Source organism: Thamnophis elegans, chromosome 1 (assembly GCF_009769535.1).
Source record: "Thamnophis elegans isolate rThaEle1 chromosome 1, rThaEle1.pri, whole genome shotgun sequence".
NCBI classification, from domain to species: domain Eukaryota; kingdom Metazoa; phylum Chordata; class Lepidosauria; order Squamata; family Colubridae; genus Thamnophis; species Thamnophis elegans.
Genome location: NC_045541.1, coordinates 10,761,011 through 10,776,602, shown reverse-complemented (window position 1 = coordinate 10,776,602; position 15,592 = coordinate 10,761,011). Strand labels below are relative to the sequence as shown.

The 15,592-nt window shown below is 40.8% G+C and overlaps 1 protein-coding gene across 1 annotated transcript in view; it reads right to left on the bottom strand.

Annotated features, from left to right (window-relative positions):
• HECW2 (HECT, C2 and WW domain containing E3 ubiquitin protein ligase 2) overlaps positions 1-15,592 on the bottom strand; it is a 185,286-nt gene that overhangs the window by 52,149 nt on the left and 117,545 nt on the right. The window contains exons 12-15 of the mRNA XM_032236640.1: positions 13,102-13,205; positions 11,716-11,840; positions 9,737-9,922; positions 1,086-1,220 (exon numbers count right to left, since the gene is read on the bottom strand). Coding sequence (XP_032092531.1) covers positions 1,086-1,220; positions 9,737-9,922; positions 11,716-11,840; positions 13,102-13,205 — 550 coding nt within the window. The remainder of the gene's footprint in view (positions 1-1,085; positions 1,221-9,736; positions 9,923-11,715; positions 11,841-13,101; positions 13,206-15,592) is intronic.

The following is a 15,592-nucleotide window of genomic DNA, read 5'->3' as shown; positions in this document are numbered from 1 at the left end:
GGAATATGCTGACTCTGTAAACCGCTTAGAGAGGGCTGAAAGCCCTATGAAGCGGTATATAAGTCTATCTGCTATTGCTATTGCTATGGTGTTCTGGAGGAAGAGAAAGCCTAGATAAAAATGGTCTGCCCACCCTGGCAATCTCTCTAATAAGGGGAGAATATGTGCAAACCTACAAGCTAGGTGTAATCATTCAGCCGATACTCTTACTGCTGTTGCCTTGTCTGACTGGCTTGCCATCATTGAGGGGTAGCTTGATAGATAGGAAAGCAAGGGGGTGTGTGAATAGCAATTTAAAAATTGATGCAATAAATAAATAATATGTTTTCTTTGAGAACCAATGCTGTGTAATGGCTCAAGGCATTAAGTTAAATAGTGGAAAGCCCAGGTTCAAATCCCAGTTCGTTCCATAATCCGAACCAGAGGTGGGTTCCTACCAGTTCGCACCAGTTCAGTAGAACCGGTTCGTCAAATCTACCGAACTGGTTAGAAGAGGTTCCACCAGTGGACCCGGAAAGCAGGCCACACCTACAGAAGAGGTTCCAAAAATTTTTGAAACCCACCACTGACACACACACACACACACACACACACAGAGAGACTCACACAGAGAGAGAAAGAGAAAGGAAGGAAGGAAGAAATAAAGAAAAAAAGAAAAAAGAAAAAAAGAAAGAAAAAGTGAGAGAGATGAAAGAAAAAAGGAAAAAGGGACAGAGAGATAAAAGGAAGGGGAGAGAGAGAGAGAGAGAGAAAACACATGGCCGGCAAGCCACTCCTACCAGGTCACATGGCCGACAAGCCACTCCCACAAAGGAGGCCACACCCACAGAGTAGGTTCGAAAAATTTTTGAAACCCACCACTGATCCGAACACTTTCACATGTTCATAATCCATACTTAATCATGGAAATTCAAAAATCCCTTGCATGTGTTTCCTATAATAAGAGGACATTCATTCTGTGAAAGGGGTGGGGGGGAGGTGTGAATGTATGCTTGTAACACAATGGAAAATGCCAATAATGAAAGACTGGAATAAAGGGTGAAACATCTAATAAAACCAAAGCACTTGGGCCAATTCAAGCTTACCTCACCAGCACTGTGACTGCGCTGCCTTGTTAAGTGTTGCCGGTGAACCAAAGCGCTGGTTGGTCGGCTGCTCTGCAAAGGAAGCCGTGGGTCAATGAACGTGGTGGTACGTGAATTGTGGTCAACGAAAAAAGCCTAGCAAAAGGAAAAAAAATAGCATTATTCACAATTCTTTGCTCACTGTGGTATTTCAGGCTGCATATCTTTCAGCGTTAAGTTTCAGTTAGATCACTGAATGCAGACACAGGAAATCACAGGTCTAATGAAAGCTAAGTTATGAATCAGTTTACAGTTTATTAGGATTTGTATGCCACCCACTCGAGAGAGAGACTCAGGGTGGCTTACAGATAAAGCAGGAAGGGGGAACATATTAAAAAAAAAAAACCAGACATTAAAATTTCACAACATTCATATAGCTCAGAATGGGGCTGGATAAATCAACAGCCCCAGGCCTGCCGGAACAGCCAGGTTTAATCGCTTTGCGGAAGGCTGGAAGAGTAGTAAGGGTCCGGATCTCCACGGGGAGATCGTTCCATAGGGCTGGAGCAGCTACAGAGAAGGCCCTCCCCCGGGGAGTCGCCAGCCGACATTGACCGGCAGATGGAATCCGGAGGAGGCCTAGTCTGTGTGATCTTATAGGTCACAAAGGTTTTTGCTATTTTTCTTAACACATAATGTTGTGTCCTGGCCAGCAAATGGCGCTGTGTAAGTCGCCTCTGATTGGCCAGGACGTGCCTGCCGACCGGCGGGAGAAACCTGGGTTTCTCATTGGTTCCCCGTCTGACAGCTCCAAGTATAAATAGCTGTCAGACGGGGTCGCCATCTGCTGGCCAGGACACAACACATAATACATATGGTATAGACCAGGGGTAGTCAACCTTTTTATACCCACTGCCCACTTTTGTATCTCTGTTAGTAGTAAAATTTTCTAACCACCCACCGGTTCCACAGTAATGGTGATTTATAAAGTAGGGAAGTAACTTTATTTTATAAAATTTATAAAGCAGAGTTACAGCAAACGCTTACCGTCCACCATGAAAGCTGGAATGCCCACTAGTGGGCGGTAGGGACCAGGTTGACTACCACTGGTATAGACAGTTAATGCTCTAGAAAACAGAGATTCTCCTTTCTGTTCTCACACAAATTGAATAAATAAATAAATTCACTACATTACGCTGTAGAATTAAGAGAAGGCCTAACATTGAAGGTGGCTGGGAGGCAGAGGGAGAGAGAGAGAGGAAGATTTTTTTAAAAGCACTACATGTTGTAATGACAGGCTTCATTGTTAAGGAATGATGGGGTAGCTATATCTCAGAATCACCATGCTATCCTCCTAGGCTGCCTAACATTTTTTTAAAGATTCATTTGACAAATATAAACCAAAAGGAAGCTGAAGTGATATAAAGCATCCTCTAGAATCATATGATTTTAGAGAAATGGCATGAGTTTCCCGAGAAAGTAGTTTGCTTCCTAAAGCACGAGCATTTTGTGACCAACAAAGATCATAGCAATAGCAATAGCAGTTAGACTTATATACCGCTTCACAGGGCTTCCAGCCCTCTCTAAGCGGTTTACAGAGTCAGCATATTGCCCCCAACAATCTGGGTCCTCATCATGGCTGCCTTTTTGTGAGCCATTTATTACATACTCCCAAAATTCCCAACATGTCCCAGCTCACAAACAAGTTTCTTATTCTTTTATTAAAAGTTAAAAAATTAAAAAACTATTAGAAAAATAATGTATAATACAATCTTCTTATATTCTCGCTTTAATTCTTATACATAGTAAGATTAAAGCCATGAACAGGAGTATACAAATACAAAGAAACCAATTAATATTGCATGTTTTATTATAGAATGAGGGATGGATGTCTGGAATAACTTAAGCAGGGCTATTCCAACTCTACCAACCTCTTTTATTAACAGGTTCCAAAGGCAGATTTTAAAAATACTATGTAAGGTCAATAGCTTTAGAGTTTTCCTCCCCAATCTGGTAGTTTTCAAGACACTTAGCCCTTGAGAAACCTGTCCTTCATGACTTAACCAATTCAAAACCATCCAAGTTAGCCATTCTTTCATCTTATATTGATTGTGAATTTGTTGGGTGACAAGTTTCCTCCCATATTGTAGGATGACTTTCTATATTACCTACTGTGGTATTTAGAAGAGACAATATTCCATTGAATCTATCTAATTTTCTAACTATGATCAACTACTGATTCTTCTTCACTGTTTTTCCCTCCAATCATTTCTACATCCTGAAAGACTGAATTATGGCTAGACTTTACAGGCAATGTGTTATCTTCCTACAGCTAAAGACCAATATCTGTGTTTTTCAACCTACTTTAAATAAAAAAAACTTCCTTAACTTGTGTTTTTTAGTTTGTTTTCTTGTCTATTTCCAAGATGCTAAATCCAATCATGATGACCGAGTCACAAAACAATAACAAAACAAGCCGCCCGGAGTCCTACGGGATTGGGCGGCATATAAATCTATTAAAAGTTTAAAAAGTTAAAGTTAAAGATAACCCTCATTAGATTTTTCCCACTATCCACTCTGCTCTGGAGATGCTCTAAAGCAGGGCTGTCAAACTCCTGTTATATGCTGGCCACGCCCATGCCTGGTTTAGCAAAGGGGGGAAGTCCCGATATATCACATGATGTCGCTGTGACGCTGCGAGTTTGACACCACTGCTCTAAAGCAATTTGGAAAGGAGGAATGTGTGAATAAATTCAATTTATTTTGGTATAAGTATTATCTCGTATGAATTTTCGTCAAATGTGTACTATTTGATGACTATTAGTCTACCTGCTTTAGCAAATTATCTGTCTTTCATACATCCACAGATCTCCCTTGAAACTGTCAAAAAAGAATCTCATACATGCTGATGGTGGGGGGGGGACTTTAAAATATTTGCACATCAAAGATAACACACATTTAAAGACAGCTTAATCAAATACTTATCACCCAACTCAAGTATGAAGCTGACTACAGAGATTCCATAGTACAATAGCTTGTTAAATAAGCTGCTTCTGTAAATAAATAATTGTGAAATACCAGGTGTGCAGGAACAACAAATGTCTTTGTATCACAGCAAAATAAGTGAAACAAAAACAACTATAGAATATAACAAAATACCACATTTATATTGCTGTTCTTAACTACACTGTCTTTGCTGGAAATGCTATGGTAGCATCACAAGTTGAAGAACAGAGAAGCATTACAAATTCACATAGGAATCTGTTTGAAAATCAAACATTCTCCTTTATGGGTGCCTTTGAGTGAGTGATGACTCCTGGTGAGTGCCTGGATGTAATGGAATGTGTGGATGACCTTGGGAACCATGGAAAGAGATGCTGCCTAGGTAACAATCAGACAAGAGAGGTAGGAGGCTCCAGTAGCTTAATTGTCAGAGAAATAAACTTATGAAGGATCCACCCTAATGGATCAAACAGTTAAAATTGGCAGAAAGAACTTTGAATTTTCAAACTTGCAAGCTTGATGTCACCTCTCCCAGATAAACTAGATAGGAATCATGATTAGACAAACTAATTCTATTTGATCATAAGGCTACATTAACACAATCTTGTAATTCTGAAAGTAGAAACTTCCTGCCATCACTTTTAACTACTGACACCAAACTGGCTGTCAGAAGCCAACCATACTTCTCCATATTACTGCTTTGACCCATCTAGTTGTCTATTTGTCAAGCCATGCGCTTGTGATTTAACATTGTGATGGAATACCATATATTTTAATGAAGCTTTTGCTTAACAAATTGTAACTCTCAGAAAACTACACCAGAGACCTGCTGTGCACCCAGCCGTGTCTATAAAAGGTTTACAATTCAGATGCAACCTTCAGTGAACTGTGTGAATTATTTTAGCTGAAAGCTTGGGAGTTCTCTCCTTGTTCTTGTCGTCAGCCCAATTAAGCTTGATATTTTAAACCATTCCAATCCTGTTCAGTTTTGTGCATTTCAAATATTCTGGCCTAACTGGTTTATGAACCTCTGCTTGGTATCTTTTCTATCTAAAATAAGGTAGCGTGAGTGCAATCTCCCAAAGGCTAAAATCTTAATGAGATGAAGCCCAAATTAGACACATAATTTGAAAGCATAGTCATAATTTGAGAGCATGTTTGTCAGGTAGGGAAACAAATGGCTCCCAATAAATAGAGTTGCTGATGCAAAACACTGATTCTTTCACAGAAATATAACAAGCTATACAGCATTTATTTATATCATATACTTAAGCAAAACAGTAAAGATGCTTATGGATTACACCAAATGAATGTAATCATATTATGCATACGGGCTTGAGACCAAGCAATAGCATTTTGTTATGTAATGAAATTCCTGTTTTGAAGCACTATTAGAGAAAGGAAAAAAAATCAATGGAGCTTCAAAGCTCTGTTCTAATCTGAATCATTATACTGAAGCTGGGAACCAAGCTGAATACTACCAGGGAGAGCACAAGTGAGAGCATACAGGCCTAATTTTAAAATTTCCACTGGCTACCAGAGAAAGGGTGTAGTTTGGATATTTATGGTAGCTGGGAAAACAAACACGATATTTTGGTTTGGACAAACTACAAGTTTATCCAAGTTGGCTAACTGAAGTCTTGTTTCAAGTAAATTATAGGCACTATAGTAATGTGCAGTGAAATTAAATTGATACTGAAAAGTATGTATTGTCAAGACCATGCTTTGTCCAGTCACAACATTCAAAAGAGTTGGAAAAGAAAAACGGAGGTTCCTGAATGATAATTAATGCTGGAGAAAACTGAAAATAGCTCAAAACAAATAATTGCAATGCTAAATGAAGTAAAACCGGATTGATTTGAAGCAGCTTTAGAAGTCATAGAGGTTATCCAATCTAACTATCAGTGCAATATCCGCTAGTTCATCAATGACAGATAATAACCATCCAGTCTCTGTTTCAAGACCTTTAACGAAAGAGAACCACATCATGTAGCAGACTTTTTTCTGGCTAAACATAGCCAGAACCTTCAACTGTCCTTCATAGGATTCGATTTCCAGTATCTCTGTAGCCTTCTTCTGCACTTGCTCCAGTAGTTACTATTGTTATTTTTGAACTGTGGTACACAGAACTGGACTTAGTACTCCAAAAGGAGTCTGACTAGGACAGAGGGGAGCAATAATTATTTTTCATGTCTTGGATTATATGCCCCTAACGCTTTCCAAGTAAACATTTGCTTTTTTAGCAACTGCATCACAAAGCTGGCTCATGTTTAACTTGTGATTAGACAAAAACACCCTGATCCCTTTCCCATATGTTACTTGCAAGTCAGATCGCACAACCCATCCCATACTTGTGTCGTACAGTTCTCCTACTCACAGGAAGACTTATATATGCCTTCCTATTAAATTCAACCCTATTCATTTTGACCCACTGCTTCAGCCTTTTTCGATCTTTTTGAAACTTCTCTATTTCATCAAAATCATTAGCCAAACATCCCAGTTTTGTACTCTCTGCAGACTCTCTCAAACTCATCTATCTATATAATTGATTAAAAAGTTGAAAAGCAACTTTTGCTGATAATGATCAATGATGGGCAAAGCCATCATTGATGGAACTATGAATTCTGAATCAGACTAGCAGGTTCTATTGCAGTGTTTCTCAACCTTGGCAACTTGAAGATGTCCGGACTTCAACTCCCAGAATTCCCCAGCCAGCATTCGCATTCGCTGGCTGGGGAATTCTGGGAGTTGAAGTCCGGACATCTTCAAGTTGCCAAGGTTGAGAAACACTGTTCTATTGGGAAAAAGTCAAGGTATCTGATCATGAACTGAAGCTCAAGAGAAAGTGGGTTATGCAGCAAGAAAATGACCCAAAACACATAAATCATATAACTAAGGAATGGCTAAAGCAGAAGAAAATTAAAGTTTTGGAATAGCTAAGTCAAAATTCTGACTTTAATCCTAGAAAAATGTTATAGAAGGACCTGAATCAAAGTTTAGGTTTAGGTTTAGGTTTATTCGATTTATATGCTGCCCTTCTCCCAAGGACTCAGGGCGGCGTACAACATTAAAAGAAACACATAATACAAAAGTTAAAAAGAAATTAAATAGGATATCCCAAACCCAATTAAAATTGACAATATTTTTTTTTTAAAAAATTAAAATTAACAGTGATCAATAATTTATTTTGTTTTGTTCAGGCTAGGCTGGCTTGCTGGAAAAGCCAACTTTTTAGGGTGCGTCGGAAGGACCGGAGGTCGGGGATTATACGAAGCTCATGGAAAGATTATACGAAGCATGCAAGGAAGTCCACCCATATCCTTGAGTTGAAGTTCTTATGTGGGAAAGATTGGGTTAACATTCCTCGAAGCTGATGTATAGGACTGATCAAGAGTTATCATAAACATTTACTTCCAGTTATTGCTGCTGGGTGGAGTGGGGGGTCCTCCAGCAAAGGTTGACATATCTTTGTCACACACCAATATGTAGTTTGGGATCATTTTCTTCCATGAATAAATGAAAGACTATAATGTTTTTGAGTCATTTATTTATTGGTGTTCTCTTTATCTAGTAAGATTTCGGTGGAGAACAATTTATGGAGAAATTTTGAAAATTCAAACAAGTTCACAAACTTACAAGCATAACTACAGAAAAGGGAGGGTGGGAATCATAAAGCATTGCTCAAGATTTAACATACTTTTCTTACTTCCTGCCCCTGCATTCCCCTGAATGTAAGATCAACTTCAATTATTTTGTTATTTCAAAAAGGCTTCAGGGTCTGATAAGTTCTCATGTCCCACAGAAGTGTTTTTACCTGTATTTGTATTGCTCCTTGGGGCTTGGCCTTTTTTCTTTATGGTAATGTTTTGTTATTTATATTATAGTTGATTACTGTTAGGCCTAGCCCAAAAATGACATGAAACAATTCAGTCAACATTCAGTTGTTTATTTGCATACATCATATAGACAGAAACTTGCCAAACTAAACCTATTACTACCCTAACCTAACATATATACCCTAAGAGATTCTAGGAAGTGAGAGTGAAGGTTCATTCTCTGAGCTTGTGGGTTGGTTTACGAACGTTTCGTTACTAGGCTATCTTCAGTGGAGTTTAGGGGATGTCAGTGTCAGTGTTCTTCTGTTTATAATGGCTTCATGTGGTCAGTAGGTCTTGTGATGGTCAGGTAACGTCAGATAAGGGACCCATCAAGTCAGGGAAGAACACTGAGACTGATATCCCCTAAACTCTGCTGAAGATGTTACCTAGCTGTTGTGGCCCAGCAGGAGCTGTTGGAGCTGCCACCAGACTCCGACAGCGAGAGGCCCTATGAGTCGGCTCTGGAGGATGTGGAGGACCCTGGACAGGATTCCGACTCCAAGCAGGGCGCAGAGAGGCTGATTGGCCACCAGGAGTCACCTGAGCCTTGGACCAGTGGGGAGGAGACAAGGGAGAGTGAGCCGGTTGCCAGTAGTGAGTTGTTCCTGGATGCATGCCATCAAAGAGCTACTAGGCATCAGGAACAGTTGCGCAGTTACAGGAGGTAATTGCACTCAGCTGGTGGTCATTAGGCTCCTCTCCAGACTATAAAAGGACTGCTTGTGCACACGCCCCTTTTGCAGAAGTCAACGCAGGAACTAATGCTGGAGAACATTATTGTGAACTTGGCAGGCTGGATTGCTACCACGGCTTATCTGTGCTGGATTGCTGCCCAAGCTTGTCTATGCCGGTTTGCTGCCAAGGACCTGTCTACCTGTTAATTAAATGCCGTAACTTATCTTTGGCTTGGAGTGTGCTTTGGTGTGGAACGAGGGGGGTCAGAACACCTAGCCTAGTAACGAATTGTTTGGAAACCAACCCACAAGTTCAGAGAACAAACTTTCACTCTCTTCCTACACCCGAGCTACAGATATTCCCCACTATTACAATTCTAGGGAGTGGTTATCCTAAGTTTCTTCCTCTTTTCATGATCCAGCCCTGGACTATGCCATCTCTTGTCTCATCTCCCCCTTCCTTGGAATGTGCTCCCTCCCTCCTGGGAAACTGATGTTTCACTGTAGTCCATCACAGCAGACACATTCATAGACACATTCCATCAAAATTACTGCATTTAGGTTTGCAAGTTAAAAGCTCTGAGTCACTAGGAGTGGAATGGGAAATAAACCTGGCAAATAAAATAAATAATATTATCATCTACTAACACATATGCAAGAATTTTTATGGCTCATAAAATTAAATTTTAATCATTAAAATTTATAATTGTTCTTGAGGCCAAACTTAAATTGGAATAAAAATGATGTATAATGATAAATTGAGTCAGGTTGAAAATGTAGACATGACATTGCCAGGAACCATTGCAACCTCTCTTTTGTAGAAATTAAGTACTCCGTTTTGAATAAATGAATGGTCTGATTTCATAACTGCTATCATCAAGTATGAGTGTTTTTGTTGTTATTTAAAGTTATGTTTCCATTTTATTGCATTTGTTGTATGTTTCATTGACTATATCACTGTTTTTGTACAGCACTTAAGAGACCTTCAAATGAAATGCATTTTTAAATTTTTCATTTATAGTAAAATGAGTATGTATGCATGCTTTGATTTTGTCAATATTTGGATTAAGACAAACCAATATGTTTATTTTAAAAGTTGCCTCTTTATATCGATTACCTTGCCCTGATGATCGTGCTTCATTTCCCAGCCCCGTGGTAATTCTAGCTGTTTGTTGGCAAACATGTTCAAAAAGCCAACTAGATCCCGATTATGCTGGTAGCGCTCAAAATGATGGGTATCTCGTCGAACTTTGGTGATCATGTGCTTCAGACAAGTATTATTTGTAAACATTCTGTAGGCACTCTGGCGGAAGGAGAAGAAATCAAAAGTTATTTGCGGGTTCTCGGACTAACATTTTAAGGGCTTCATCAGTTTTGAAAAATGTATACTACAATAGCAATAGCAATAGCAGTTAGACTTATATACCGCTTCATAGAGCTTTCAGCCCTCTCTAAGCGGTTTACAGAGTCAGCATATTGCCCCCAACAACAATCCGGGTCCTCATTTTACCCACCTCGGAAGGATGGAAGGCTGAGTCAACCCTGAGCCGGTGAGATTTGAACCGCCAAACTGCAGAACTGCAGTCAGCTGAAGTAGCCTGCAGTGCTGCATTTAACCACTGCGCCACCTCGGCTCAAGCCAAGGGAATTTGCCATCCCCTAACATAAACTCCAATTCCTTCAGAATTAACTGCTCACTATGCTCCTGGTATTGTGCAGTGTTAACACTAGGGTGAGAGAACCAGTTTTCAAGAGCTGAATTAAATGTTTGCATTGGTTAAATGCTTGACCAATGCAAAGTTAAAAGCTGTAAGCTCCTCGCTTAGTCTGGATATAGCGAAAGTAATAAGATGATAAGAACGTGGAGAATATTCTTTTTCTTAATTTATGGTAAAAACAATTAACTGCTGTGGATGCTTCTGAAGTTAAGCATATCATGTTGTGCAAAACCATTTCATTTAGGCCTATACACTTTCCCCAAAAAACTAATTCTCTATTTCATTCCATTCCCTGCTCCCAATCATGGAACAGTCAGTAACTCTTACAAATTAAAAAAAAGGGTAAAAAGGCAAGAAAGAACAAGTATCAAGTATCCCTAGAAGCATACCAAAGCCCAGAGTGTTACACTGAGTATTTCAGGTCTCATAACAGAATTACTATTTGTATTTCTCATACTACACCTTCAGACCAGAGGTGGGTTCCTACCAGTTCGGACCAGTTCGGTAGAACCGCTTCGTCAAATCTACCGAACTGGTTAGAAGAGGTTCCACCAGTTGACCCGGAAAGCAGGCCACAGCTACAGAAGAGGTTCCAAATTTTTTTGAAACCCACCACTGGTCCTTGGATATGATTATTCTACACTATCATGTTCATATTTATAAAACTCAGTGCCTCTGTGAAAGGTAAGGATGACTACTGCGTTTGTGGTGCAATCAGAACATTGCGTGTGTTGAAGTTGTTTTAACGCAAACCAAAGATGCCTTTTAAAAAACAAGTTTACATCATATTCTTCTGCATGCCAGTGCTGTGTGTGAGGTAATTTAAGGTGGTTCTGACAAGTGTCGTCGGCATCTTCATATCCGGTCACATGGGCGGCAAGCCACTCCCATCCGGTCACATGGGTGGCAAGCCACTCCCACAAAGGAGGCCACACCCATAGAGTAGGTTCGAACAATTTTTGAAACCCACCACTGCTTCAGACCATCAACAAACTATTGATAATTCTTTCAGCTGCTTGCCAGAGTCACTCTGGTTATTCTGTCAGGATGGTTCCCTAAGCAAAAGATGGCCGCAGGGAAAAAAAACAACCTGATCCATATTCCTACAACTCTAATGTCATTTAATAGTGCAATCCACACATTTCAACAAACCATGGGGTTTTATTTTGTAAACCATCCTGGGTGGCCTTTTATAGCTGTGTAATTTTTAAAATTAAACATATTTATGCTCACTCGTGCATGAGCGCACGCACACACATTTTATTGGCGCCCCAACTTGCCATTATTCTAGTGTGAAAAAAAATGTGGTACTAAAAATTCAAATATATCCTACTCCTCCAGGGTCTACAACCAAGCTTGATTTGTGGGTGCTACTCACAGGGTTTGAATGCAGCACGGTGAAGAATTCTGGGCTGATGAGGAATTTTACTGGGGGTGACTGGAGCAGCAGAGTAAGCCTTGATCTGGAGGTAGAATGAGGCAGCGCATTGTCCCTTCGGTAATCTAATACAAAGATGTAGTAAGAGTCATTGAGTCAGACAAGGACTTCGATGCCATCAATAAGTAAAAACTTAACTATTTTTATCTTTATATGTGACATGGAATACTTATATTTTCCTTAGTATTAAATACCACTATAAAATGGAGTCTTAAACAGTTTTTAAAACAGATTAAGTGAAATAAAAGAATAAAGAATACTGTTAGATCACTACCCTGGGTGAATAAGGGGAAAAAAATGACAATCACAGTAGCGCTATAATTCCTTCACTTTCCTTCCTTCAAATCTCTACTTTTAGCAATAGCAATAGCAATAGCAATAGCAGTTAGACTTATATACCGCTTCATAGGGCTTTCAGCCCTCTCTAAGCAGTTTACAGAGTCAGCATATTGCCCCCACAGTCTGGGTCCTCATTTCACCCACCTCGGAAGGATGGAAGGCTGAGTTAACCTTGAGCCCGTGAGATTTGAACCGCCGAACTGCAGCTAACAGTCAGCTGAAGTGGCCTGCAGTACTGCACTCTAACCACTGCGCCACCTCGGCTCTTTTAACATCTGAGAGAATTATGTCTACATTATTGCTCATTATTTTTTTTAAATAATCCATCCATTGGTATCTTGCTGGAATGCTGCTGAGTTTAAATTTAAAATATCGGGAATTTAAGAGATAGTGAGAGAAAAGGAGACTGAATCCTGACCGTGGGAGAAACAAAAATATTTTCTAAGTATTATGGGAAAATATAAAAATTATACAAAACAAGAGTATTTGCTTCTATTAGGAAGCCAATAAAAGCGATTGCAAAACTGATTTTCTTATTGAACCAGCAGCAGCTGAGAAACCAACGGATAGATATTGCAAGTTCCAAGAAATCCAAATATGACAATACATTCAGTAAACCAAAATTGTGTGACTACGGGCGTACAAGCAGCATAATCCCACATGACCAGCTTCACTGAGGAAAGAATTAAATGCAGAGGCTATGTCCAAACCACTCATCTTCCCACCCACACTGTGTGGTTTCCCCCACACTGCTTAGACAGTGTCCCAAACAAGAGAAATGGGCTCTCCTTGGCCAATAGAATCCATTGGGAAATACCATTCAGAATTTCACCAAGAAATAAGTGAAAAGGGGGGGGGGAGGATCCTCCAACTTATTTGTGTTAAATTCATTTTTCAATGGCAACGTATTTTGTCCTCAATATATAGTGGATCAATCTCAAATGAAACAGTTTGACAAGCAGTTTAAACTGAGGCTGTATTTCTTACCAGCAGGTGGGCTATGGAACTCAGGATCTTCTGCAGCTCCATCAAGAGCAGTTGAATGCTCCTCTGGCCTGTCGTTAGTCATGGTTCGGCGAATACTCTGATACCTAAAGTTCCAAGACTGACATTATATATACCACACAACACATACAATGAAGCGTTCTCTTGTAGTACACCTAAAAAGCTGTTGGTTTAATCAAAAGTTAAACCATAGCCACTTCAATGACATCTCACTCTTCCTCATCTTAAAACTATTTCAAGCACCGCATCATAAGATTGTTTGTTTGTTTATTGGATTTATTTGCCGCTCTTCTCCCAAGGCGGCGTACAACATTTAAAAAAAACATATTACAAAAGTTAAAAAGGAAATAAAGTATCCAAAAACAAACCCAATTAATATTAGCAATAAAATTTTAAAAATTAGATTAAAATTAACAATTAAATTAATCATTTATTTTATTCTGTTCAGGCCAGGCCGGCTTGCTGGAAAAGCCAACTTTTTAGGGCGCGTCGGAAGGACCGGAGGTTGGGGATTATGCGAAGCTCCAGGGGCAGCTCATTCCAGAGGGAAGGCGCTCCCACAGAGAAGGCTTTCCCCCTGGGGGTCACTAGCCGACACTGTCTGGCCGACGGCACCCTGAGGAGGCCAACTCTGTGGGATCGCACTGGACGGTGGGAGGCTACTGGTGGCAGTAGGTGGTCTCGCAGGTACCCTGGGCCTAAGCCATGGAGCGCTTTAAAGGTCATAATTAGTACCTTGAATCGCACCCGGAGAACAACCGGCAACCAGTGCAGGCCGCCTAAAAGGGGTGTAACATGGGAGCACCTAGGTACCCACATGATAGCCCGCGCAGCCGCATTCTGGATGAGCTGAAGCTTCCAGGTGCTCTTCAAGGGTAGCCCCATGTACAGAGCATTGCAGTAGTCCAGGAGAGAAAGAATGAGGGCATGAGTCACTGTGCACAGGGCATCCTGATCTAGAAAGGGGCGCAACTGACGTACCAGGCGAACCTGGTAAAAGGCCCCCCTGGTCATGGCCGTCAGGTGTTCTTCTAAACTAAGCTGCGTATCCAGGAGGACTCCCAGATTGCGGGCCCTCTCTGAGGGAGCTAAAATTTCTCCCCCTATCATCAAAGATGGAACAAGATGCACAAATCGGGATGATGGAAACCACAGCTACTCAGTCTTGGAGGGATTGAGCTTGAGCCTGTTCCTCCCCATCCAGATCCGCACAGCCTCCAGGCATCGGGACATCATGTCGAGGGCATCGTTTGGGTAGTTTGGGGTAGAGATGAAAAGTTGGGTATCATCAGCATATTGATGATACCGTAACCCAAAACCACGGATGATCTTGCCCAGTGGTTTCATATATATGTTGAACAGGAGGGGTGAGAGAATCGACCCCTGGGGCACCCCACAAGTGACGCACCTCGGGGTCGATCCCTGTCCTCCAGTCAACACGAACTGCGACCAATCCGACAGGTAGAACCACCGTAAAATGGTGCCCCCCACTCCCAACCCCCCGAGTCGTCGCAGTAGGATACCATGGTTGATGGTATCGAAAGCCGCCGAGAGGTCTAATAGGACCAGGACAGAGGAACAGTCCCTGTCCCGGGCCCACCAGAGATCATCAACCAACACGACCAATGCCATCTCCATGCTGTACCCGGGCCTGAACCCCGACTGAAACGAATCCAGGTAGGCAGCTTCATCCAGGTACTGGGGAAGCTAATGTGCTACCGCACTCTCGACAACCTTCAATACAAAGCGAAGGTTGGAGACTGAACAATAGTTGGCTAAAGAAGCTAGGTCCAGGGAAGGCTTCTTAAGGAGGGGCCTCACCACCGCCTCCTTCAAGGCGGTGGGAAAGAACCCCTCTCTCAATGAAGCGTTGGTAATCGCCTGGAGCTAGAAATTTATTAACTACAAACTTGTGTCCATGCTTTTTTTTTTCTCCTTCATAGTACATTTTCTTTGTTCCAAATATCAGGTCAGACATTGCCTTGTTATTGATTTTTGTTCTGAGTAAAATGCTGCAAAAACATGATGATTATACCTAAAATCTGGGAGTTTTGGTTTGTTTGTTTCCATACAATAATTCCTCTCATAATTTTAGGTATGCGTTTCCAAACACTAGTATTTGGAAACAATAATGGAAAATAATATATCTAGCCAATCCTATAAGGAACATGGCTAATAGTTATTACTGTTGACAGTCATTGTGAAAGTTGCAATTCTGAACTGTGAGCAGTTATTTACTTTCCACACTTCCATTCTGATATGTGCCATGTATTGTTCCCCAGTCTATACAGCTAGATCAGTGTTTCTCAACCTTGGCCACATGAAGATGTCCGGATTTCAACTCCCGGAGTTGAAGTCCGGACATCTTTAAGTGGCCAAGGTTGAGAAACACCGAGCTAGATTGTCCTTATGACTTTTAATTCAGCAACTATTTGAAATTCTGGAAACATTTCATCTACATAGGTGCCAACCC